The sequence below is a fragment of the Lygodium microphyllum genome, chromosome 15, assembly GCF_053477565.2.
Source record: "Lygodium microphyllum isolate KBCC chromosome 15, Lygodium_microphyllum_v1.1.10, whole genome shotgun sequence".
Classification (NCBI taxonomy): domain Eukaryota; kingdom Viridiplantae; phylum Streptophyta; class Polypodiopsida; order Schizaeales; family Lygodiaceae; genus Lygodium; species Lygodium microphyllum.
The window spans coordinates 13,360,869-13,388,790 of record NC_141149.1 but is presented as its reverse complement, the minus strand read 5'-3'; the positions used below and the strand labels follow the sequence as shown (position 1 = coordinate 13,388,790).

The 27,922-nt window shown below is 41.8% G+C and overlaps 1 protein-coding gene across 1 annotated transcript in view; it reads right to left on the bottom strand.

Moving 5' to 3' along the window:
- Positions 1–19,236: 19,236 nt before the first annotated feature.
- LOC148024275 (uncharacterized) overlaps positions 19,237–27,922 on the bottom strand; it is a 43,791-nt gene continuing 35,105 nt past the window's right edge. The window contains exons 5-6 of the mRNA XM_087695062.1: positions 19,377–19,451; positions 19,237–19,242 (exon numbers count right to left, since the gene is read on the bottom strand). Of these exons, the coding sequence (XP_087551188.1) occupies positions 19,237–19,242; positions 19,377–19,451 (81 nt within the window). The remainder of the gene's footprint in view (positions 19,243–19,376; positions 19,452–27,922) is intronic.

The following is a 27,922-nucleotide window of genomic DNA, read 5'->3' as shown; positions in this document are numbered from 1 at the left end:
CTCACCCAAATCCTTCATCTTAAACTTTTGCTTCAAAAGGACCTTGAGATTAGCAATCCCACTATCAATATCAGGTGTAGCAATCACATCCACATAGATGACTATGATGACTAAACCTACATCACACTTTCTCACATAAAGTGAGTGATTTACATCAAATACATAAAAGCTAACCTTGACAAGACACTCTCCTATCTCATTAGATCATGCTCTATGTGCTTGCTTCAATCAATAGAGCACCTTCTTTAACCTGCACTTATATATGCAATGCTCTACATCCTCATCACCTATTTGCTACTAAATCTACACCTCTTCTTACAAATCACTATACAAGACGGCATTCTTCACATCCATTTGTTGTAAGATCTAGCCTTTTGGCTACTATCAAAGCAATCACACATTTGAGAATTGTCATCCTAGAAATTGGAGTGAATATCTCCTTATAATTTCTATCATATATCTATGCATTCCTTTTGCAAACATGTTAACCCCGATGCTGAAGAGCACCCTGCCATGGCACAAATCAAACCACGAACGGGCCAAGAGAGGCTGCAAGCACACTTGATGGCCATGAAAACCTACAAGAAAACTCTCCTTCTCACCAAGAATCCATGCTCTCCAAACACACAGGAGAGAGGCACACAAGAATTTAAGAAATTCTTCCATCCTCACCCTCTTACTCTTCCTCACTCTCCATGAGATCTTGCAAAGGAGCACAAGAGAGAAAGAAACAAGACTGAGAAAGATGAGAGTTGTGCCAAAATGGGAGAGAAATAAATGAAGCGTGAGAGGAGAAGATAAAGGAAGAGAGAGGGTGTAACCACCTCAACCTCCCACCTCCTCAAATCACCCGACAAGCCTCCTCCTTTTCTTTTCTTGATATATAAAATTGAATTTGCATACATCTTGGCTAAGGTCTAAAAGATCCTTCAATTTTTGAAATGAGACAAAATATGTTTGACCTTTCCTTTCTTTTCAACATTTTTTTAATGTGAGTCTTTTGGACTACACATTTTACATTGCTTCACATTTGACTTTTTACAAGAGAGTACAAAAGAAAAGTGTCAATTTTCAAAGAATGTTTCCATGTTGAGCACATTTTGGTACCTATATTTGCACAAAGTTGGGGGTTATTAGATGTGAGATAAAAAAAAGAAAAATCAAAATAGGGAATAACGCGGAAAAAGGAAACCCAACAAAATGAATAAGAGAGAAAAGGCCAAAAGTGCAAAAGGTCAAGTCGAAGGTAAATGCGCATTTTAAAATGCAAAGACATCACCAAAATTTGTAAAAGAGCGCCACGCTCCCCTCCTGTACAAATTGTAAAATTTAGACAAGCATAGGTGAAGGGATAAGGCAATTAGAAGGGAATAGGGAAAGAGAACCTTGGCAAGATACTCAATCATGTAAAAAAGGGGATGGGAGCCCAAGGGATTTAGGGCTTGTATATAAAGTTCTCAAAAAGTGAATGAGAAGCTCATTCTTTGTTGTATGGCTAAAGTGGCTTCTTCTTCCTCTCTCCTTCTCTCCTTCTTACTTGTCTGAGGTTGTACTTGAGAGAGGGAGTGTGAGAGTGTGAGGGAGTGAGTGTGTGAGGGTGAGGGAGCATGGTGGATAAGCTTCCCATCTTCTTCTCTCTTCTTGTCTTCTCTTCTCTCCTCTTTACCTGTGCATAGCTATGGAGGATGGAGCTTGAAGGAGGAGGCTTGAGGTTGCTTGAGCTTGCAACTAGGATCTGGAGCTACCATAGTGCTTGCAGGAGGAGGCCACTCATTCAAGTGTCAAGGTAAGCTCACTACACCCATTGGATCGGAGCCGCATCGGCTAGGTGAGAGATAGCCATTAGAGCTTGCTTGAAACACTTGAACAATAAGTGGTTCGTGGGTCTTGGTGGTTGAGCTTGATCTCCCATTACATTTTGGTTCCATTGTTGAGACCAAGGGATTCAAGCTTGAGCACTTGTGCACTTCAAATCAAGAATAGAAGTAGGGTTTCACCCCCGAACTAGTGCTTGATGTAGGTAGGAGATTTCAAAGTTTGATCTTCAATGCAAGTAAGTATTTTGGGTTTTGATGATTTAAAGGTAAGTAGGACAAATCATTTCAGTACTTGAGTTGAGATTTTTCTGGCATTTAGAATAAGATAGGATCAAGAGATTGAAGAGAATCACTTTAGGGTTACTTCTTTAAAAAAACAAGCCCAAAGTAGGGTCAAAAAAAGGGAAAATAGGGTTGAAATCCATTCACAAACAATATAATAATTGGGCATTGGAACAAAGGTTTAAGACCCAAGGAAGGGAGAGTGAAGGTTCATTTTTTGCTTTAGTAACAAGAGAGAGAGAGAGAGAGAGAACTTGAGAGAGAAGAGAGATACCTAGGGACTTTGACGTATCGGTTAGCTTGTTGGGAGTTTTCCAACCATTCCAGGTATATACAAACCTTACCCCTTGTCCACTCTTGCATTCTAGATGTGTGTGTGACTTTATATGTAGTGAGTCAGCACCACAAATCAGAATCACACCATCGTGGTTGTTGCATCACGTCAAAATCAAACTAGGTTGTCAGAGTAGAATCCCCAAGGTTGGACTCAAACATCCGATTCTGGATAATCAAATGGTCTGATTTTGACAATTGAACGCTTGGTCACTACTCATTGGCCACTACTCAACCTGTCCGATCAAATGCAAACCAAGAATCAGATTTGAACTCCTTGTGACCCGTTCGATTGGATGCATAGTCTGTCTAATTTCGACTATCAGTCCCATTGGACATTCGGACTCACAAAAATTGCACCACCTAGAAATCAGACAAACGAGAACCAAAATCCAACAACCCACATTCAAATGTGCGATTTTGGGATCAGACATTGCGAATCGGACCATGATAAATCGGACAAAAGGTTGATGGTCAAAATTGACTAATCCAGTGCATCCATGGCAAAGCACAGTACCTTGTGTAATAGGGAAACCTTCTAGTAGCCTCCCAAATGAATCAAATGGCTCATGGAGCCTCCAAATAGCATGCAATGAGACCTACAAACCTAGAATCCACAGACATGGTAGGAATCAGTGCGACTCACGAAAGCAATGAGCTCCACTTGGATGATTTCCTAGTTGAAATCTAGCAAATGGTGAGTAAATATGATCTCAAAAACTAGATGGACCACCATGACAGGCCATCAAAGGATATCATTGCAGACCTCGAGGAGGAGAGAAAATTAGCATGCAAGGCATTGTAGAGTGTCATAGCCTACAACCAAGAGCAACAAGCTAAGAAATTGTGGCAAGACATAGAGATGCGAGAAGTCCACTGTGTGTTAGCTCTAGCGAATAAGAATCAAACAAGACATAGTGTAGAGAGAGTGTATGTGTGCTCTAGAGGCAAAATTAATGCTAAGCAAGCTCCTTATGAAGTGGCTAATTGACAACACATAAGTAGAGAAGAACACGGAATCATTAGCAACCTCATTTCTTATAGGATTAGGTGTCACCCAGGGCTCCAAGAGCCAATCAAAGTTCCCTGTAGTTGTAAAGTAGCTTAGCAAATATCTACTAGGCAATGACCCATATAGTTTTGTAGAGCAATTCAAGCAGGTCTGCGAGGCTAATGGCCTCACCAATCTTGCCTAGGTAATAAGGGTAGGACATGGTACACAAGCTTGCATGCCATAGAATGCAACAAATTCAACAACCTCAAGAATCTCTTAGGCTCAGTACTCCGATAATGTCATAGTTCATCGTCTGATGAATATCAAGCACAAGGACAAAGAGGACATTAGGGACTACGTAACCATTGTGCAAAGTCTCTATAAGAGAATCCCAACTAACCAATGACCCACTGAGAGAGAGAGATCTCCATGATCTTTATCAGTGGGATATGTAGTGAGAAACTCTACAAGGCCTTGGCAGGAAACTCAAGCTTGCAGAGAGATGCACTAGCTAGGGTCTTTGAAAAGGCCATACAAGTGGACAACCAGCTCAAGGAGAGAAGCTCCTAGAGCTCTAATTGAGACAAAGCTAATTCTGGATACTCAGAAAGGGTCACAACATCTAGAGACTGGTCATCCCAAGCACCTAAGATAATGGAAAAAGGGTTGACCAGAGTCAAGAGCTAGCAGAAATGAAGATGGAGCTAGCTAGACTGCAAGAGATGGTAAGGAGACCTATGCGCCCACATGTCCAATGTGTGCATTGTAGCAAAAAACACTTCCCAGTAGAGTGTCAGGACCCTTATTCTTGACCTTGTGCCAATTGCAGTAGGTTCGGTCATGATGCCATGCATTGTAGACTTCCAAGGAGACTTCCATACTCGCAACCTTACAACCAACTATACCTAGGGAGTAGGCCACCAAACTTCTTTTGGAGGGGAGCCCCATTGGCTCTTCCAGCACCTACTAATGATGTGAAACTAGCTGTCCGTAGGATGAAAATTAACCCCATAGGCATACTTGGGCCACCCAAACCTTTTGTAACCCATCCACTGAGTGATGCTCTAGTCCACTACGTAGAGGAGCCAAATGTCGAAGAGGCATATGTGAACCCTTACATCTCATGCGATAAAGAGGAAAATCTAATCCTTATGGATTATTGACTAGTGCTATTGATGTCATAAGGCAAAGATAGAGATAGAGGCCTAGTTTTCTTGGACGATCTTCAACACGTATAAATGCCGCAAGCTGGTATGAGCTGAAAATAGTCCATGCGGAGTCACATCCAAACGGAATGCAACGGTTCTCAGTTTTCTACAAGTTGCCATATTGGACCCACTTATAGATCAACCACTTGTTGGATCCCATGCATATTTTCAAGAATGTGGACAACTTGCTATGGGACTACATCACAGGAAAGAGAGACACTATAGGGGCACGAATGGATTTGAAGGAGGTAGGCGAGATGGAGGCGCTTTGGCCGTAGTCGAGTGCTGATGGTTGTGTACAGCTACCTCATGCTCCTTTCGTTTTGTCCACTAAAGAAGAGCACATTGTGAAGCAAATAGTCAAGTCTATCCGCACTTTGACGGGTATGATGCGTTCTCTTAGGTCTGCATTTTCTAAAGACAACCAATTATCAGGGCTAAAATCCCATGACTGGCATAAGATATGTCAGGTTTGTAATACGAATGGATTGTAATTGGCATGCGCATTTTGCTATTGGAGTGTAGCCATTGTTCATAATGCTTTCTCATTTGTGGCAGTTTGTACTACCGATCGTGATCACAGGATGCCTTGCTCTAGAAATACGCGGGGCCATTTACAAGTTGTCGGCTTTAGTGCAATGGATCTCATAGAAGGAGATTAAGACGTCCTCTATTGAATCCGCGAAGCGGGGAGCAGTGGAGATGATCTGTCTCTTTGAGAAATACCTGCCAACCAATATGCTCATGATACAAATCCACCTTCTTGTGCATCTTGTAGATGAAGTGGAGATTGCTAGACCTGTCCATATGCGATGAATGTTTTTCTTGGAGTACTTCATGAAAACCTTGGAAGGCTTTGTGCGACAACGAGCTCGATCAGAGGGTAGCATGGCTAAAGGTTGGTTGGTGTCTGAGGCGCTAGTGCATATTTCACAATGGCTACCAACGGTGGATCTAGACAACAAAATGCTATGGTCGCTAAAGGATGATGATAGACTGATTGGAGATGTGGTGGTTGGAAATGGGGTAGAAAAAAGAATGGATGCTGCAATGGAGGAGAAGGTGAATCGCTTTTGCACCATGCCTCTATGGAGATGTGGCTCACTAGGTACCAGCAAGCTAGGCAAGATCGAGAGGAAGCGCGATCTGGATTTCGACATAGTATACGCCATCGATTGATTCGATATCATGAGGATATGGATGAGATGCCACAGTTCATGTCAACGTGATGGTTGTATGGAGCTTTGACTGCAACGTCTCACGAAGGGGCAGAGGTCTCAATCGAGGAGTGGGAATTCTCAAGGGATGTAGTCCAAAGAAGGTGATGATGTGTTTAGGATTTGTCATATCTATATTTTATATGCAACAAATAATTTGAGTGTTTCAATGTATAGTACAAAATATATAGTGCAGCATAGTCGCGCGGATGGCATTTTTACGTGGAGCATATTGACAAAATGTACTCCACAACGGACTGTGGTTTCATGGTTCAAGCAAGAGAGCCGACGATGAGAAATGGATCCAAACATGGTTATAGATGAGATGGAGTATTTTGAGAACTTGCAAAGTATTGTTACGGTGGATTACCATAGCTTCTCCATGATACTATTCGATGTGCAGTGGTTCAAAGTGGTACTTGAAGGAGTTAGAGTAATAGTTCGACGAGGTCCATCTGGATTACTCGAAATAGATTTTTAAAAAAAGGATGGATTTGCGCGACACCTTTGTGTTGCCGACGCATTGTGAACAGGTGCATGAACTCATTTGTTTGTTAATTGTATTACGATATAGTACATGTCACAATAGTTTAATCTCTCTTGTACGTGTTTGTGAACAGGTAATCTTCTATCCAAACCCCCGACAACCTCGATGGTGGTATGCTATACCTTTAGCTCCCCGAAGTGCGAGAGTATATTATTAAAGTGATGTTCTGAGCATAGAAGAGGACAATATGCAAATAGAGGGGTCGATATTGCAAGGGGTGGAGGCCACCAAAATCTTGAAGCATGTAGAGGAGCCAACATCGGGTAACAATGATGGAAATACTGGAGTCCAAGAATTCTTTGAGAATGAGGTGGACTCATCCTTTTGTAGTGACATGTCTATTGACCTTCCAGTGTATGCAGAGTTTTATCAGAAGATTGACATGGGACCATAGGATACTTCATACTTGGAGCATCCACTTACTCAATTCGTTGATGAATTGCTTATAAGGGTACATAAGATATGCATTTTAAGTGAGATTATTTTTTTAGAATTTATATTATTGTGCTTTGTATGATTTAGATTGATTATGCTAATATCATTTTTTATCTGTGCATGTGACCTTTTTGGATACTTAGATCATTAGGATGAGTCAAGGGATAATCAATGAGGAGTTATAGGATATCTTCACGCGCATGTCTCCAGATCAGATGGCAAGATTCAGAGACATGACCAAGAGCTGTCTTAACATCGTCAAGCCGTTCTATTAGATCTACTTCAGCGCGATCAGATGCTTCAGTTTCGAGCAGACAAGGTCAATGCTCTAGACTTGGGCCAGAGGGAGGGAGTGCTTCAGGGTCAGGGGGATGTTGTAGAGATATGGAGGCAATGAGCTTGCGGTAGGCATAGGATATAGGGGCTACTCCATGCTCTCATTGGCTGTTCCAGAGGGAAAGTGGCTCAAGTGGTTGCTGTGGAGGCACAGGATGCAGTGTCTCCGTCTCGTCGTTCTATTGGAGTTGCATCACCTCCAGGATTTTTCACACCTGTGGGGACGTCTACTCAAGTTACTCCGGCTTTTGCTCAGCCATCTGCAGGTGGCACCCCTATGGGTGCTACACCGATAGAAACTACCCCGGTCGGTATACCAGATGTACAGGAGTCTCCTAGATATGCCTAGGAGCGTGGTCGCAGGTGGGAGAGGACCCATCTTAGGTATATCCCAGAGGGATATGCCTATATTGTCAATGATAGGTCAGGAGCCATCATCATGAATGAGGGTGATGGCTCGCATGAGAGAGTTGTGAAAACAAGTTTTTTGGCACAACATCTTGGATCATTGGAAAAACATACTGGAGGGGAGTAAGAACTACATAGTAGCATCCTTGCATGAGGAGTTTTCAGTTCCAGCCACAATAGATAGATTTTCTATGGGCTGGATGATGGACTATTGGGACCGACTGAGGGAGGAGGCTATAGATTCTCCAGGACCTTTGAGTCAGCAGTGCGAGGCGGCGAGGGCATGACTAGAGGCCAGAGTAGTCCATCATCTTGGGAGTGGCGGCCCCAAGATATATATGGAGGACTTTGTAAGTTTTTCTTTTATTTTGCTTGCTTATTTTTTTGGAATATCCTTTGTATTGACAATCATGTTTCTAACAGCTAGTATTTTGTTTTCTCTAAAACATTTCATAACAAATCGCGATCCGATTGGCCTTGAGACTTGATATGCAAAGAAGCATGGTCTCATTGCATTAATTGACCGATTGTATAGACGTGGCGGCCTTGTAAGTCACTCATCTTTCGTGGTTCCTTTTACCATGTTTAATTAGAATGCGTTATTGTATGGTAGACTGATGTATAGTTGTTTTTTTTGTAGATTATGTTCGATGCTTTTTTGCGATAGGATGAGCTTTTGGATGGCGAGGACATATAGCTCACTCTTGGATCCCTAGAGCTCACACAACCTTCTTTTTTGGTCACCTGATCTGTGTAGACATTTTCTATGTAGTAGTGATATCTTGCCATGATTGTACCCGTCGCTTTCATTATGCGATCATGTATTTATTTCATGTATTAGTGTTATGATTTAAGTACACTTTGTTTTTATTTACATGAGCATTGTACATAGTGCAAAAACTATTTTGTATGGCCCAAATAAAGCACACAGTCCTATACACAATTTTTGTTTCCCTGTTACCGTCACTATTAGTGTCGTAAAATTACCTGCACGCGTCATTATTAGCGTTGTAGAGTGTCGTTATCAGCGTCATTATTTACATCAGTATCAGCGTTGCAAATACTAATGCAAATAGCGACGGTGATAATGACACTAATATCGATTGTTCTATGGCATCACGAATAACGATGCTTTTTGCGATGACGGGGGCAAACTTCTTTATTTACATTTTTGTCGCTTTTAACGTTGGTATAAGGCTATATCTTGTAGTGATAAGAGAAGGGTTGAAGATTTCAAGCCAAGTTCTTGAAGATAAGAGACAGCAGGGTGAAGGTAGATTTAGGGAGACAAGTAGACAGAAGAGAAGGGGTTCAAAGAAATTGAAGATGAAGAATAATACTCCAAAAAAGAATTAGAAAATATATAAGAATACTAACAAAGATGAAGCTTGTCAGTTTCTTTCAGCATTGTGAGAAAATAAAACTCTAATAGACAAAAACGTGTACAAAATAATACCTTTCTCTATGCTGCTCAGATCACCAATCCGATGCCTACATTAGTTGTGAAAGAGGGGTTAAATATCAAGACACTTGGTCAAAATTCAGCCAGATCACTCCTTCAACTCCCACTTTCAGAGTGTTGTTCATTGCCTGAAAACAGTGATCGTGCGTCGCACGATTTCATCAATCTCTCTTTTTACATAAAATCCTCTCAAATTGGCTGAAAGCTACATGATTTCTTTTACATGTCATCCTAATCTAGAAGTTATCTATAGTTTTATGGATTTTTACAAGAGATAATATCTAGAATATTAAAAATTGACTAAAAACTTGTTTTAAAAAAATTAATATTTTGAACCATGGACACTAACACTAATGCCTAAAGTGGCATTGGCTCTCTAAATCTAAAAGGAAGCCACACTCTAGATTTTTTTACATGTTGTGCACGTAGCGACATGACATCCACACCCTCCTAACCTGCACATCTTGTGGCATGTGCCAAAGTCTCACGGATTTGCAGTGTCAGAAGAAGTATCTTCTACCATGTCAATGTATTCATCTTTTGCCTCTTCTTCTTCCTCTATGTATTCATGCTCTTGAATTATATTCAAGTCTTCTAGCTCATATATTGAACTTTATCTTTGTTTGAAGAGCTTGATTAGGTTTCTTCATGCTTGTTCCATCCAATTCAACCAATGAATATATGGCATTGTCAAGAATGACCTTTACCACATATGGGCCAAACCAACACTTTACCATCTTCCTAGAAGCACTATATTGATTGTCTAGGCTGCTGTCATAGACAAGCACCTAGTCATTTTCTTGAATTGCTCTTAGCCGAAGTCAATGTCACTTATCAAATCTTCTTTTGTTCTTTAGTCTTGATGTCTTTAGCTTCTCAATAGCTGATTGAACATCTTCAGACCTTCTTTCTAGCTGCCATATGCGCAAAGTCAACAACTCTTCTCTATTGATGCCTTCCTTCCAAGGTAGAAGACTCCATGTGAGAATAGATTCTTCAATTGGAATAATTGGTTGTTGTCCATATATAAGTTCAGCTGGCATACATGTTGAGATATCGAGCTCCACTCGTGATACGCCAGGGTGACCGTTGTATATTTATGTCACCGACTTGTCAGTTGCAGACGCGGTTGGTACACCGCCCATGAATAATAGCTACATGATAGCTATCCTTATCTACTCTAGTTCGTGGCTCAGTTAGTATGCCACCTTAGTTAGTTGAGTTTGGTTTGAGACCCATATATAGGGTTCTTCTATTTCTTTGTACTTGAGTTCTTTTGGCTTACACAACTAAGAAGAGGAAAACTGTTTTCAGCCTCCACCCTTGTGTGTTTTCCCCCATTGTGCAAGCAAGAAAGCTTCAAGCGAGACTCCTTCCTTCTCTCCCACAATCTTGACATGGTATCAGAGCCTTGTTCGTGGTAAGGAGCTCAAGAAAGCAAGCCAAGCTCGCGGTGGTCTGGTAAGAGGAGCAGTGTTGCTTTCATTTCCTGTTTTGGGAGCAGATCTCTGCAGGTAGCACAGCCGGAAATTGCAGGAGTGCATTGTCTCAGGTTGAGACGCCCTTCGCGGTGAAGCAAGAGGGCAGTATATGCTGCGGGAGAGGGCTTTAGCCCTTGGCGACCTTGTTTTTTTGATTTGAGGCCATTTCGGGGCCTGTTTTGCAGACGGAAGTTTTCTGCACGCACTCAAGAAAAGGCTCAGTTTTATGCTGTGCAACCACTGTTCTACAGGTCGGTGAAAAGTTACTGTAGAAATTGCATCGTATGCTTGTGCGCGGAGACATTGGGAGTTTCAGAATCATCCTTGGTTCCTGTTTATGCAAAATCGTCACTAGGAAGTGACTGTGTGGTCAAATACCACTTTCGCCAGTTTTGCAGATTTGCCCTTGTGAGGGTGAAGCTGTGTTTTTTGCAGTGACAGAATTTCTTGCAGTATTCTGTAATGGCGTCTGATTCTCTTTCACAGATTGTCACTGAAAAGCTTGACAAGAACAACTTCCAGGCATGGAAGTTTAGAATGACGAATTTCCTTATGGGAAAAGGATATTGGGAATTTGTTGCAGGAAATGAAGAAGAACCAATTCTTCCTGATGTTCCCAATCAACAACAAATGCAGGCATTTAAAACATGGCATGAGAGAGCCAGGAAAGTTATGTATTGGCTGTCTATCAGTATTTCAGACTCTATGATTGTGCATATTCAGGATGCAAGTACACCAAAGGAGGCATGGGATACTTTGTCAAAAATGTATAGCACAAATACGCAAGCCAGGAAAATGCAGCTCAAGCAAGAGTTGCATAATGTGCAAAGAGAAAGTATGAGCATCAACGACTACCACATGAAGGTGAAGAAGATTGCAGATGCACTTGCTTCCATTGGGTCGCCAGTGGAAGATGATGATTTAGTTTCCGTGACCTTGAATGGTCTAGGAAAGGATTATGCACAGTTTCGGACATCCATTTCAGTTCGTGAAAGATTTCCTGATTTTGAGGAGTTGATTGCTCTTCTAATTTCTGAGGAACAGAGAAATGGTGGTGCATCTTCTTCAGGAGGAACTTCAAAAGAAGCTGTCTTCTACTCAAATGCTGGAAGAGGTAGAGGCAGAGGTAGAGGAGGCCGATTTGGAGGCCGTGGTAGAAATCAGAATATGCAGCAAACTCAAGAAAACCAGTCCTATGGAGGAGGACGTGGTAACTCTAGAGGCAGGGGGAGCCAAAGAGGTCGTGGTGGATGGCAAAGAGGTCAAAATGCAAACAGTAATGTTGAATGCTACTACTGTGGTAAAATGGGTCATATGGCTAAAGACTGCTATAAAAAGCAGAATGACATCATGAATGGAAAACTGCAACAAGGGAATTATGCATCTTCTAGCAGACAGGGTGATGACAGAAATGAGCATTTGTTCATGGTGCAGCACATGAACAATTCTGTGACAAGTGCAGAAGAAAGCAATGATGTATGGTATGTTGACTCAGGTGCATCAAACCACATGACAGGTCATGCAGAATGGATGGAGGATGCAAGGAAAATGGAAAAACCAGGATTTGTGGAGACTGGTGATGATACTGCACATCCTATTGTGCAGATTGGAAAAATTCCCTTGTCTATGCAGGATGGGAAAAAGAAATACCTGTCCGATGTATTTCATGTCCCGAATATCACCAAGAATCTGGTTTCTGTTGGTCAAATGGTTGAACAGGGCTTGCAGGTCAGATTTAATCCTCATGGATGCTTTGTTGAGGATATGAAAAATAAAGGTCGCTTGATAGCAAAAGGAAAGAAGAAGGGCAGAATGTTTACGTTGGATGCAGACATGTCTGAATTGAGTGCAGCAATGTTTGCACATGGGACCGGTGTAGTTGCAGATATTGATATCTGGCATAAACGCATTGGTCATGTTAATGTACAGCGACTTAAATCAATGCAGGCCCAAAATATTGTTGCAGGATTGCCCAAATTCAAGGTTGCAGAAATGCATAAGGTATGTGAAGCCTGTCAGTTTGGAAAACAGGCAAGGAAACCATTTCCTAGACATGTTCAAGAGAGTGAGAAGCCATTGGAATTAATCCACTCTGATGTGTGGACTACTAAAGCTGCATCTCTTGGAGGCTGTCATTATTTTGTCACTTTTATTGATGACTATAGCAGAAAAGTTTGGGTGTATTTTATGAAAAAGAAAAGTGAAGTTTTTGGGCATTTCAAAACTCTTAAATCTATGGTTGAAAAAGAAACAGGCCTGCAGATAAAATGCCTAAGGTCAGATGGAGGGGGAGAGTACCTCTCAAATGCGTTTGCAAGGTTCCTGCAGGAGCATGGCATAAAGCAGCAATATTCATGTAGTTATACCCCACAACAAAATGGAATTGCAGAAAGAAAAAACAGACATATTGGAGAGGTGTCTCGTGCCAATCTCAATGAAAAATACCTGCCAGATTTTTATTGGGCTGAAGCAGTTGCTACAGCAGTCTACATAATGAACAGGACTCCCACTGCAGCAATACATGGAATGACTCCAGAGGAGAGGTATACTGGTAGGAAACCAGATATTTCTCATCTGAAAATTTTTGGTTGCATTGCCTATGTACATGTGCCAGATGAGCTGAGATCCAAGTTGGATCCAAAAGCTGAGAAGTGCATCTTTATTGGTTACTCTCTGCAGCAAAAAGGGTATAGATGCTATAACCCTTCTACTCGTAAGTTTACAGTGAGCAGAGATGTTGTTTTTGATGAGATGAGTAGCTGGTATAAACCAGTAAATGTGATTGATGATGTAGATGCACAAAATGGTAATGCTGCACAGAATTCACAGCAGCAGTCACAAAATATTAGTGGACCTGGAGCGTCCTCTAGCAGTGGTTCACATTCTTCGCCATGGACAGGCAGATTGAGATCAGGAGAATCTTCTCAAAGCAATGCAGATAGTGGTATGCAGGTATCACGAAAAGGAAAAGAGAAGGTTGATCAGCCCATGTTTGATGTGAATGCAGGTCACTCTTATGTGGATGGGGAATCCAGTGGCTCAGAGCAGAGCATTGATGATGAGTTGGGTATTCCTTCTATTGTTACACCTGGAGTAAGGAAGACCAGGGATGTTTTGAGAGCACCTGGGAGTGAACCTACTTTGCGCAGGTCTACGAGAGCTAGGTATCCTGTGGATAGACTGAAATATGATGGATTTACAGCCATTCACTATGCATATATGGTCAAAGTGATACAGGAACCAGAACCCACTTCTTTTGAGGAAGCCATGGGAAAAGAAAAATGGGAGAAAGCCATGGATGAAGAAATGGATGCCTTGGAAGCAAATGCTACATGGGAGTTAGTACCTTTGCCTAAAGGTAAGAATGCAATTGGCTGTAAGTGGGTTTATAAGGTGAAGCACAATGCTGATGGTTCTGTGAACAGATACAAGGCAAGATTAGTAGTCAAGGGGTATGCACAAACATATGGCATTGACTATGAAGAAACATTTAGTCCGGTTGCAAGGATGGCAACCGTAAGAGCAGTCATTGCTATGGTTGCATCAAAGGGATGGTCTTTACATCAGATGGATGTAAAGAATGCCTTCTTGCATGGTGATTTGCAAGAAGAGGTCTATATGGAGCAGCCACCAGGTTATGTGCATGCTGTTCATCCTGAGTTTGTTTGCAGGTTGAAGAAAGCCTTGTATGGCTTGAAGCAAGCACCTAGAGCATGGTCTGACAAGATAGGACAGTATCTTGTCACTATTGGCTTTCAGATTTCCAAGGCAGATTTCTCACTTTATGTGAGAAAAACAGAGAAAGGTATTATGCTGCTTGTCATTTATGTTGATGATTTGATTATGACAGGTGACAGTGATGAAGATATCCTTCATGTGAAAATGCTATTGAAGCAGAAGTTTGAGATGAAGGATTTGGGAGAGCTGCGTTATTTCTTGGGCATTGAGGTGATTAGATCACCAAGTGGGATACAGCTCTTGCAGAGGCAGTATGGATTGGACATGCTGTCCAAATATGGGATGACAGGCTGTAAGCCTATTTCAGTTCCTTTGGAGCAAAATGTGAAGCTGAGCACAGATGCAGGTGAGCTTCTAGAAGACCCTACTATGTACAGACGCATAGTAGGAAGTTTGATTTATATGACTATTACCAGGCCAGATTTGAGCTATGCTGTTGGATTGGTAAGTCAGTTTATGCAGGCTCCAAGGAAACCACATTTGGATGCGGCTAGACGCATACTTAGGTATGTGAAGTCCACATTGCAGTATGGACTATTTTATGAGACTGGGGTTCAGATACAGTTGCATGGATACACTGATGCTGATTGGGCTGGTAGCATTTCTGATAGACGATCTACCAGTGGATATGTGTTCTCTTTTGGGAGTGCTGCAGTCACTTGGAGCAGCAAGAAACAGCCTACAGTTGCCTTGTCTAGCACAGAGGCTGAGTACAGGGGTGCAGCAATGGCTGCATGTGAGGTAGCTTGGTTGCATAAGCTACTTTATGATATGCATCAGTCTACAGATGGGCCAGTTGTCATTTATTGTGACAACATGAGTAGTATACACTTGGCAAATAACCCAGTCTATCATGCTAGAACAAAGCACATTGAGGTGCATTATCACTATGTGCGGGAGAGGGTTTTACTAGGTCTTATTGATCTAGTTTATGTCAGCACAGAGGATCAGGTAGCTGACATATTCACGAAGGCATTGGGCGCAGAGAAGCTGCGCAAGTTCAGAGACCTGCTTGGTGTGCAGGAATTGGGATTGAGCTCGAGGGGGAGTGTTGAGATATCGAGCTCCACTCGTGATACGCCAGGGTGACCGTTGTATATTTATGTCACCGACTTGTCAGTTGCAGACGCGGTTGGTACACCGCCCATGAATAATAGCTACATGATAGCTATCCTTATCTACTCTAGTTCGTGGCTCAGTTAGTATGCCACCTTAGTTAGTTGAGTTTGGTTTGAGACCCATATATAGGGTTCTTCTATTTCTTTGTACTTGAGTTCTTTTGGCTTACACAACTAAGAAGAGGAAAACTGTTTTCAGCCTCCACCCTTGTGTGTCTTCCCCCATTGTGCAAGCAAGAAAGCTTCAAGCGAGACTCCTTCCTTCTCTCCCACAATCTTGACAATACAGTCAGTCACTAAACTGTGAGTAGTCCAATCAGCCCATAATGCAAAAGGTGGCATTTTAGGCCATTCTTTGATCTTTCCTCTACAAAAATTTGCTAGAGCTTTGAGAATAGGTTGATGACCTCTCTCACTCTTTCCATTGCCTTTATGGGTTGTAGGCTGATGTTAAAGCCAACTTAATACCCAATTGAGTAAAGAAGTTGCATGCCTCATCAGCATCCAACTCTCCTCTATCTGCAGTTACTTTACCCACACAACCATATCTACAAAACACTTCTTCAAGCCAAAAACGACAAACAACATGAGTGGATTTGGTTGTTAAGGCTTTGCCTTCAACTTGATTGGTTAGATCCTCTCTTGCAAGCACTAAATACCACATATTCCATATTCCTGCAGGCATGGTTACAAGATCAATAACCCATCTATAATGTATAGACAAGGGATAAGTTGGTTGTAACCCATCTCGATGCTTGACCATAGAATACATCTGACACACATAACATGTTTCAACAAAATGTGCTATGTCCCGATACATGTTTTACCACCAATATTTTTCTTTGACTTTACTAAAGGTTTCCCATATGCCTCTATGGCTAGCACATAGACTTTCATGAAATTCCTTCATTACTTATTGTTGCAATCTTTTGTTACCTAAAACTTGGATAGGCGCTCCTTTCTTCTTCTTTGTGTCCTTCCATAGATGTCCTTCTTTAAGGAAAATGCCATAAGCTTTCCTCTTAATATGCTTCAACTCCTCATCAGTCCAAGTCTCCTTCTTCTTCATTGTGCTCAAATATTGGCCGATCTTCAGCCAATATTCTTCATAATCTTCTTCAAGGAAATGAACTAGAACTTGAGTAATACAATGAGCATACTAGCTTCTAGTTGACCATCTTGTTGTTTTCATCTTTGGACGAGTATATGCAGTAAACTGAAAAGGTATTTTCAACATACTAGCTTCTAGTTGACCTATTGTTTTTAGCTTGGACAAGTATATGGCAATACCATGAGCATACTAGCTTCTAGTTGACCATCCTGTTGTTTTTAGCTTTGGACAAGTACATGCAATAACTGAAAAGGTATTTTCAGCAGCCATGGAATGAAATTCAATAAGTATAGATTCTTCAGCTTCATCTTCTTCCATAAGCTCTTCTTCATTGTCATATCTTGCAGCAAATGGATTCGCCTTTCCTGCAATATGCTTTAATTTGGGGTTGAGAGACTTAATATATGCAATCCATCTTAGCATAGCAATGTCGGGTGTAGAGCAGTTGGCAATCATGCCCATGAGTGGAAGACAATCAGTTTCTACCACTAGAGAAGCACCTATAAAGTATTCACGATCACACTTTAATGTTGTTACAACTCCCCACAATTCCCTTTTTACTTATGCATATCTTCTTTTATGTTCATTGAGAACTTTTGCTCCAAAATGAATTTCATACCTGTTTCCTTCAAGATCCTCTTGGCCAACAGCCCATCCTATCCCAATGGGACTTGTATCCACAGTAAGGATGATGGGTTGACAATTTGAATGGTCAGCCCTTTTGAGAGTAGGGCCTGAAATTAACAGCTTCTTTAATTTTTGCATAGTGAGAGTATGCTCTTTATTCCAAGAGAGTCTTTGGCGTTTTCTTAATAATTGATAAAGATTTTCAGCTACATGAGCAAAATGTGGTATCCATATGAGATAGAATACACATGCGCCAAGAAATCTTCTCACCTCTGAAACATTTGTGCATTTTTCTTACATTCTGTTGATGGTATCTATCTTGATTTGAGAAGGTTTGCATCCATAGGGACCAAATAGATGACCGACCACTAGGACTTCTTCTACTCCAAAAATTGACTTAGCTCTAGAAAGGGTAAGATGTACGTCTTCTAGCCTTGTCAAAATCCTGTCACAATCATGAATATGGTTAACTAAAAATGTCATGCAACCATCTTTGTCAAGCTCCTCATTCTTTTCATTGACTTCACATCCCTTGATAGGTACATCATCAAGAAATGGAAGAGTAAGTTGTGGAATAAAGTCCCTTAAGACTTTGTGCATGGCATTCATCATATGGGCTATGGAGTTTGTTGCACCTTATGGTAGAGTGCACATGTGGACAAATCCAAGAGGTGTCTTCATTGTGGTAATGTCTCGGCTTTCTAATGAAAGCTAAAATTGGTCATATCATGAATATAGGTCGCCCATAGAATAAATTTCTCTATGTGCAAAAGCTTTAACAAACTCATCAACAATTGGACCCGAACTAACATTTCAGATAATTGTGACATGATTAATAGGCTGTAGATCTTGGATAAATCGTAAATATCCATTTTTCTTGGGTATGGTAAACCACCAATTTGAGTAAGGTGCTGAAGAAGGTTCTAGAATCTTCATTCTAATCTTCTCATTTAGAAGTTCTAATAATTTGGGCAGATGCACCCTTGGAATGGGAATGGGCTTGAGGTTCCAAGGCACATGTGGGACCGTAAAAATGACCATAGGAGCCACAATATCTGGATCTACATAGCCTATTTCACTTGGTTGAAATGCAAAATCTTTTCCATGTTTCATTAGCATTTGCAAAATGAGTGTTTTTCAGTCGGCGAAAGGAAAGAAATTTCACCTATTTTGAGCTCTTTTATACTTTCAGATGTGAACTTGTGACCAATGTTGGAAGGATCATGGAGACTTGACTGATTTGCTGCCCTATCAGTGAGCCCTTCACTTTCAGGAGAGGCAGTGGGATTACCACAGGTTTGACTTTCTTATCCACCATCTTGTATTTTGTCTCCACTCGCGCTTCAGCCTTGTTGAGTAAACCAATGTCTTCCTGCTCATTAAATTCTTGAATTTTTTGATAAAAATCCAATGTACATACTTCTATGGACTAATTTTCAGCCTGATTTTTTGCATGAGCTGATGTATATATTTCAGCCAATATGCCAGTAGTAATCAGTCCAAAAAAAATGCCCGAAATATCTTTATTTTCATCCATCATGTCATAAGTTTTCAACTCCCTTTTTACATGACATAAATATTTTCTTTCAGCTTTAGTCATGGCCGGAAGAGACTTATAACAGCCCATACTATTGGCTGTACATACATACAAATTTGCTAGAGACACAATTTTTGTAGCATAATGAGGTTCAATCTTTTTACATGATACACTACCATAGCCTCCTTTGATAGTAGTGCAGCCTGAAAACCCTTGAATTCTCGGGCATTATGAGGCATAGGATAATCACGCACTTGATCTTTGTTTTGATGATGGTTAACACACAGTAAGAAATTGGAACAAAAAAGTTAAAATTGTCTTTTATGTCTCCAATAGTTACCTGCACATTAGGACATGGAGCATATAACTCTCTAGAAGAGTTGTTTGCAGCTCTCATTCGCCATCTTGGATCAAGATCTATGGGCCATCTACCACTTTCATTATAATGTCTCAAATAAAAAATGTCAGGTTTTTCCTTTTCCATACGCATGGTAAGCACTACTTTGGAGTTTCATCTCTCAGAAGATATGGATTCTGAAGCTTCACCCTACACAAGAACCCCGGGGATCTTAAAATTCTTCATCCTCACCCCTGCATATGAAAACAAGGGTTAAGGGCTAAAGATTAAAAGGGGTTAGAAAAAAAACAAAAAGAAGAGACTAAGGTTTCAAACTTGAAAAGGTTTGAAGAAAAAAAGAAAGAAAGAAAAGAAAACGAAGGCTTACCTGCCGTTGTGGAGCACCGCCGATCCTCCCTCCAAACACATGTTGACTGCCAGCATCACGACCCTCGTCGCCACCCTGATCATCATCGCCATCATCCACATCAACACAATTACTAGCTTCCCTCGAAGCTTCTGTCTCCTCTCGAAGATGTGCACTAGCATGACGAAGTTCGCCACCCACTTGTCAGCCAAGACGATGAGAGAGGGGGGGATAACTCCACTTGCAAAGGCTATATAAGGCCTATGTGATCATAAGGTTGGAGGAGGGAAAGAAAGATTATGCGGGTACGCTGCTGAAGAGTAAGAGGAGAAGGAGAGAAGAAGTGAAGGAAGGGGAATGAGAGAAGAAGTAGAGGGAGAGAAGAAGAGAAGGGGAGAAAGAAGAGTAAGAGGAGAGGGAGAGAAGAAGAGAAGGAGAGAGAGAAGAGAAGAAGAGAAGGAGACAGAGAAGAGTAAGAGGAGAAGGAGAGAAGAAGTGAAGGGAGGAGAGGGAGAGAAGAAGAGAAGGAGAGAGAGAAGAGTAAGAGGAGAAGGAGAGAAGAAGTGAAGGAAGGGGAAGGAGAGAAGAAGTAGAGGGAGAGAAGAAGAGGAGAGAGAGAAGAGTAAGAGGAGAGGGAGAGAAGAAGGAAAGGAGAGAGAGAAGAGAGAGGGAGTAGAGGATAGAAGAAGAGAAGAAGAGAAGGAGAGAGAGAAGAGTAAGAAGAGAGAAAGAAGATAAGAAGGAAAGGAGAGAGAAAAGAAGAGGAAAAGAAGGAGAAGAGAGGTGAGAGTTCGTGTGTAGCCTCGAGGAGTCGCATTTGTGAAGCCAGCCTTTTAGCGAAGGACACCCATCTAACGACCCTTTCTACTCGAGCCTATCGTCCTGAAATCCGTTGAGGTCTAGACTATCCAATCTCCACGGGGCAAATGGCTCCCAAGAAGAAAGTCGCGAGAAGCGTATATGCCAAAGCTACCATTGGTACCGACAATGCGGGAGAGGCAAGCGGAGCGACCAACATGACGAATGCCCCTACGATCACAAATCAAACCCAGGTTCTTTAAGATTTGTAATTAATTATGTTTTATTTATCGTGAAAGAAATGAAGGGGTTAGCACTTGGTGACTTGTGATATTAGATAGCTACTCTAGGAATTGGGTTGATTTTCTACCCTAAATAGGTAGCCAGGATTAATGAAGGTTAAGATGAAATTACTTAGATCATTTTAAGGATCTAGAAGGAATCTGTTAAATTGACCTTGTGAAGCCCTAGCCCAAGGGGGAGAGCCAACTTTATGATAGTTGATTTATGCTAAGCATGTTGCCTGGAACCGTTGAAATGGTTTTAGTGAAGGCCGATCTTGTTAAAGATGGATTGTTGACCCAAGTTATGCTTGGTTGTTTGAAAGGCTGTAATAGTGTTTTGATATATCCATGTTAAATTTTGGTTGTGCATGCAATGGGATTGCGATGCCTTGAAGCAAGTTGTTGTGCATTCCACTATTTGTTAATGTGATTTTGGATGTTAATCCAAGGGGGATGTGATTGATGATTGCATGGCCGGGTTTGAGATGACCGATTGCCATGGAAACAAAAGGGATGTTTTCACTAGTAAATGTTATTGGGCTGGTTGCTTCAGCTATGGTTGATTTCCTAAAGGGATAATTAAGGAAGGATGGCACTAGCTACCCCCCGCGAACCGCCAAACCCTAACCAAGGGGGTTGTGAATCTGTGCCGGGAATGTGGACCGAACCCGTCGTGAGAGGTCTCTCCGTGAAAGTTACTTGGCGTAGGAGGACGCTTGGGTGCAAGTGGGGGCTCTGGCCATAAATCCCAATGCCTCCGCGCCCTATACAAGTGTTCTACGTGACTCAGATGGGATATCGAGGTCTTGATACTAGTTACAAGGCGGAATCTTGGAAGGATAAGCCTTCGGGTTTTATTGCCGGAGGACGGAAGGATTTTTCTGCGGAGGCAGAAAGGAACACTTAATTCTCCTATATGGGCAGAAGGCACACATTAATCCGAAGATAAGTTAAGGAAGTGTTTGATCTTGTTTGATCTTGCTTTTGTGTCAGTGCCCTAAATTACATAGAGGAACCTGTGATTAACAAGTTAATGAAGGAAGCTGCTTTTATGTGTCAATATAATGTGGTAGGTAATTAGATAACTAAAACAACCTCTGAGGGAAGTGTGGTGGATGTGACCAATGGGTCTATTCTACGGAAGGCTGGCCTCGGTTAGCCAAGAGCTTTCCTTAAAGGAAATGTTAGTGAGAATTGTTAGGAAAAAGTCGGTCTATGACCTTTGACAATGTCTACTAGGAACTCAGACTTCAGGTCGATCCTAGTGGGAACAACCGGATAAGTTTGGTTGCGGGGCAGACTCAAGAGACTGTAGTTGGCAAACCCCATGTCATTCCTTGGGAGTGCTGGGTGGCGTCTTCTAGATATATGTCTTGATGGACTGCTAAGACATGTCCCATGTTTTGAGGAGTGGGCACGTTACAGTTGGTATCAGAGCAAAACATCATAATGATACATGATTGATTAATGTTTAGTTCATGGACATATCCTAAACAGAAATAACCTAAGTGGTATGGCTTGATTGGCCCTACACCTTCTGCACCCACGAATGCTGACATGCAAGAGAAGAAGTTCCTTCTCAAGCAAATTAAGCCACCCGAGTTTAATGGCAAGGGAAGGACTGTTCAAGCTGACACCGAGATCTAGATTGTTGAGTCGAGGGATGACTATTTTGAGGCAGCAGGAACTACACTTGCTAACCAAACCATGCTCGCCAAACTTAAGCTTACAACACAATATTACTAAGTTTGGGAATCTCCCAATTCCCATTTTTTGAATACTAAAAAGGTGGCACCCGGATAACATGCCCATAATTTTCTCAAAACCATATTATGTGACCTGTCATTGGAAAGCACTTGAAAAATGGAATCTATTGAGCTATAGAGTGCTTAATTTGGAGTTATAGCGTTTAAGTTATGACAAATCCAAAGATTTGACCATGTGTCCCAAACTTATGGGAAATTCCCATATTCCCCAATATGGTGTTTTACAGGCAAAGCAAGACTTTGGTCGAAACAGTGGTGTAGAGACCAAGTGATCTCGGAGGGGACAGTCACTTGGAATAAGCTTAAGGAAGCTGTGCAATGGAGGTATCTGCCACCTGCCTACCGCACACAAAAGATGAATGAATTCTATGACTTAAAGCAGCTAGGATTATCCCTTGAGGCATATTATTCAAAGTTTGTTTCACTCCTAAAGTATGCACCCCCAATGGATATGGCACAACAGGTGTCAAAGTTCTATGTTGGGTTGAATCCACCCATAAACACTCGATTGGAATCAATGCGCCCAACGGACTTGCAAGATGCATTACTCTGAGTGAATCCAATCGTCCAATAACTTAAAACAGGCAACTATGAGGAAGATGACTCACGGGATCAAGACAAGAGGTTCCACAAGTGTGGAGAGATAGGATACATCCATAAGAGATGCCCCAACTGCCGATGTTTCCACTGCAATGAACTAGGACACATCCAAACAGACTGTCCTGAGTGGACCCTGAGAATCAGGAACGTGCGGTCAAACAAAGCTATCTAAACTCTACTCTTGGCTCATATTATGAACCACATGATGATGAGGGCTTGGATCCTATTGTAACCTTTGAGGATGACTAGATATCCTAGGAAGATCTTCTTGAAGTAATAAGTCTTGTACTTGGAATAAATCATACTCTTGTACCTATGGTCAATTCAAATAATATGAGTGCAGTACTTGAAACATTGAGAGTAGTACAGCAGACGCATGGTGGGTCTTAACCCACAGGTCATAAGCCCCACTAGTGCTTGTCTTCCCCATTTTCTTCTCGAGATGAGGACATCTTGATTCCTCTAAGGGGAAGAGGATGTAATGTCTCAAATAAAAAATCTTAGGTTTTTCATTTTCCGTATGCATGGTAAGCACTACTTTGGAGTTTCATCTCTCAGAAGATATGGATTCTGAAGCTTTGCCCTACACGAGAACCCCGGGGATCGTAAAGTTCTTCATTCTCACCCCTGCATATGAGAACAAGGGTTAAGGGCTAAAGATTAAAAGAAAAGAAAGTGGCCGATCCTCCCTCCAAACACGTGTTGACTGTGCCAACATCACGACACTCATCGCCACCTTGATCGTCCTCGCCATCATCCACATTAGCACGATTACTAGCTTCCCTCGAAGCTTCTGTCTCCTCTTGAAGACGTGCACTAGCATGACGGAGTTCGCCACCCACCTGCCAACCAAAGCAATGAGAGAGAGAGGGGATAACTCCACTTGCAAAGGCTATATAAGGCCTATGTGATCACAAGGCTGGAGGGGGGAAAGAAAGATTATGCGGGTACACTGCTGAAGAGTAAGAGGAGAAGGAGAGAAGAAGTGAAGGAAGGGGAAGGAGAGAAGTAGAGGGAGAGAAGAAGAGAAGGAGAGAGAGAAGAGTAAGAGGAGAGGGAGAGAAGAAGAGAAGGAGAGAGAGAAGAGAAGAAGAGAAGGAGAGAGAGAAGATTAAGAGGAGAAGGAGAGAAGAAGTGAAGGGAGGAGAGGGAGAGAAGAAGAGAAGGAGAGAGAGAAGAGTAAGAGGAGAAGGAGAGAAGTGAAGGAAGGGGAAGAAGAGAAGAAGTAGAGGGAGAAAATAAGAGGAGAGAGAGAAGAGTAAGAGGAGAAGGAGAGAAGAAGTGAAGGAAGCGGAAGGATAGAAGAAGTGAAGGGAGTGTCAAGATTGTGGGAGAGAAGGAAGGAGTCTCACTTGTAGCTTTCTCACTTACACAATGGGGGAATACACACAAAGGTGGAGGCTGAAAACAGCTTTCTTCTTCTTAGTTGTGTAAGCCAAAAAGAACACTCGTATAGAGAAATAGAAGAACCCTATATATGAGTATCAAACCAAACTCAACTAACTAAGGTGGCATACTACATGAATCACAAACTAGAGTACATAAGCATAGCTATCATCTAGCTATTATTCATGGGCGGTGTACCAACCTCATCTGCAGCTAACAAGTCGGTTACATAAATGCACAACGGTCACCCTGGCATATCACGAGTGGAGCTGGATATCTCAACACTCCCCCTTGAGCTCAATCCCAATTCCTGCACACCAAGCAGGTCTCTGAACTTGCGTAGCTTCTCTGCGCCCACTGCCTTCATGAATATGTCAGCTACCTGATCCTCTATGCTGACATAAACTAGATCAATAAGACCTAGTAAAACCCTCTCCCACACATAGTGATAATGCACCTCAATGTGCTTTGTTCTAGCATGATAGATTGGGTCATTTGCCAAGTGTATACTGCTCATGTTGTCACAATAAATGACAGCTGGCCTATCTATAGGCTGATGCATATCATAAAGTAGCTTATGCAACCAAGCTACCTCACATGCAGCCTTTGCTGTACCCCTGTACTCAGCCTCTATGCTCGACAAGGCAACTGTAGGTTGTTTCTTGCTACTCCAAGTGACTGCAGTGTTGAGATATCGAGCTCCACTCGTGATACGCCAGGGTGACCGTTGTGCATTTATGTCACCGACGTGTAAGTTGCAGATGCGGTTGGTACACCGCCCATGAATAATAGCTACATGATAGCTATCCTTATCTACTCTAGTTCGTGGCTCAGTTAGTATGCCACCTTAGTTAGTTGAGTTTGGTTTGAGACCCATATATAGGGTTCTTCTATTTCTTTGTACGTGAGTTCTTTTGGCTTACACAACTAAGAAGAGAAAAACTGTTTTCAGCCTCCATCTCTGTGTGTATTCCCCCATTGTGTAAGCAAGAAAGCTTCAAGTGAGACTCCTTCCTTCTCTCCTACAATCTTGACATGGTATCAGAGCCCTGTTCTTGGTAAGGAGCTCAAGAAAGCAAGCCAAGCTCGCGGTGTTATTGTAAGAGGAGCTCAAGAAAGCAAGCCAAGCTCGCGGTATTCTGGTAAGAGGGCGACCTTGTTTTTTTGATTTGAGGCCATTTCGGGGCCTGTTTTGGAGGCGGAAGTTTTCTGCACGCACTCAGGAAAAGGCCCAGTTTTATGCTGTGCGACCACTGTTCTACAGGTCGGTGAAAAGTTACCACAGAAATTGCATCGTATGCTTATGTGCAGAGACATTGGGAGTTTCAGAATCATCCTTGGTTCTTGTTTATGCAAAATCGTCACTAGAAAGTGACTGTGTGGTCAAATACCACTTTCGCCAGTTTTGCAGATTTGCCCTTGTGAGGGTGAAGCTGAGTTTTTTGCAGTGACAGAATTTTTTGCAGTGTTCTGTAATGGCGTCTGATTCTCTTTCACAGATTGTAACTGAAAAGCTTGACAAGAACAACTTCCAGGCATGGAAGTTTAGAATGACGAATTTCCTTATAGAAAAAGGATATTGGGAATTTGTTGCAGGAAATGAAGAAGAACCAGTTCTTCCTGATGTTCCCAATCAACAGCAAATGCAGGCATTTAAAGCATGGCATGAGAGAGCTAGGAAAGTTATGTATTGGCTGTCTATCAGTATTTCAGACTCTATGATTGTGCATATTCAGGATGCAAGTACGCCAAAGGAGGCATGGGATACTTTGTCAAAAATGTATAGCACAAATACGCAAGCCAGGAAAATGCAGCTCAAGCAAGAGTTGCATAATGTGCAAAGAGAAAATATGAGCATCAATGACTACCACATGAAGGTGAAGAAGATTGCAGATGCACTTGCTTCCATTGGGTTGCTAGTGGAAGATGATGATTTAGTTTCCGTGACCTTGAATGGTCTAGGAAAGGATTATGCACAGTTTCGGACATCCATTTCAGTTCGTGAAAGATTTCCTGATTTTGAGGAGTTGATTGCTCTTCTAATTTCTGAGGAGCAGAGAAATGTAGGTGCATCTTCTTCAGGAGGAACTTCAAAAGAAGCTGTCTTCTACTCAAATGCTATAAGAGGTAGAGGCAGAGGTAGAGGAGGCCGATTTGGAGGCCGTGGTAGAAATCGGAATATGCAGCAAACTCAAGAAAACCAGTCCTATGGAGGAGGACGTGGTAACTCTAGAGGCAGGGGGAGCCAAAGAGGTCGTGGTGGATGGCAAAGAGACCAAAATGCAAACAGTAATGTTGAATGCTACTACTGTGGTAAAATGGGTCATATGGCTAAAGACTACTATAAAAAGCAGAATGACATCATGAATGGAAAACTGCAACAAGGGAATTATGCATCTTCTAGTAGACAGGGTGATGACAGAAATGAGCATTTGTTTATGGTGCAGCACATGAACAATTCTGTGACAAGTGCAGAAGAAAGCAATGATGTATGGTATGTTGACTCAGGTACATCAAACCACATGACAGGTCATGTAGAATGGATGGAGGATGCAAGGAAAATGAAAAAACTAGGATTTGTGGAGACTGGTGATGATACTGCACATCCTATTGTGCAGATTGGAAAAATTCCTTTGTCTATGCAGGATGGGAAAAAGAAATACGTGTCAGATGTATTTCATGTCCCGAATATCACCAAGAATCTGGTTTCTGTTGGTCAAATGGTTGAACAGGGCTTGCAGGTCAGATTTAATCCTCATGGATGCTTTGTTGAGGATATGAAAAATAAAGGTCGCTTGATAGCAAAAGGAAAGAAGAAGGGCAGAATGTTTACATTGGATGCAGACATGCCTGAATTGAGTGCAGCAATGTTTGCACATGGGACCGGTGTAGTTGCAGATATTGATATCTGGCATAAACGCATTGGTCATGTTAATGTACAGCGACTTAAATCAATGTAGGCCCAAAACATTGTTGCAGGATTGCCTAAATTCAAGGTTGCAGAAATGCATAAGGTATGTGAAGCCTGTCAGTTTGGAAAACAGGCAAGGAAACCATTTCCTAGACATGTTCAAGAGAGTAAGAAGCCATTGGAATTAATCCACTCTGATGTGTGGACTACTAAAGCTGCATCTCTTGGAGGCTGTCATTATTTTGTCACTTTTATCGATGACTATAGCAGAAAAGTTTGGGTATATTTTATGAAAAAGAAAAGTGAAGTTTTTGGGCATTTCAAAACTCTTAAAGCTATGGTTGAAAAAGAAACAGGTCTGCAGATAAAATGCCTAAGGTCAGATGGAGGGGGAGAGTACCTCTCAAATGAGTTTGCAAGGTTCCTGCAGGAGCATGGCATAAAGCACAATATTCATGCAGTCATACCCCACAACAAAATGGAATTGCAGAAAGGAAAAACAGGCATATTGGAGAGGTATCTCGTGCCATGCTCAATGAAAAAGACTTGCCAGATTTTTATTGGGCTAAAGCAGTTGCTACAACAGTCTACATAATGAACAGGACTCCCACTACAGCAATACATGGAATGACTCCAGAGGAGAGGTATATTGGTAGGAAACCAGATATTTCTCATTTGAAAATTTTTGGTTGCATTACCTATGTACATGTGCCAGATGAGTTGAGATCCAAGTTGGATCCAAAAGCTGAGAAGTGCATCTTTATTGGTTACTCTCTGCAGCAAAAAGGGTATAGATACTATAACCCTTCTACTCGTAAGTTT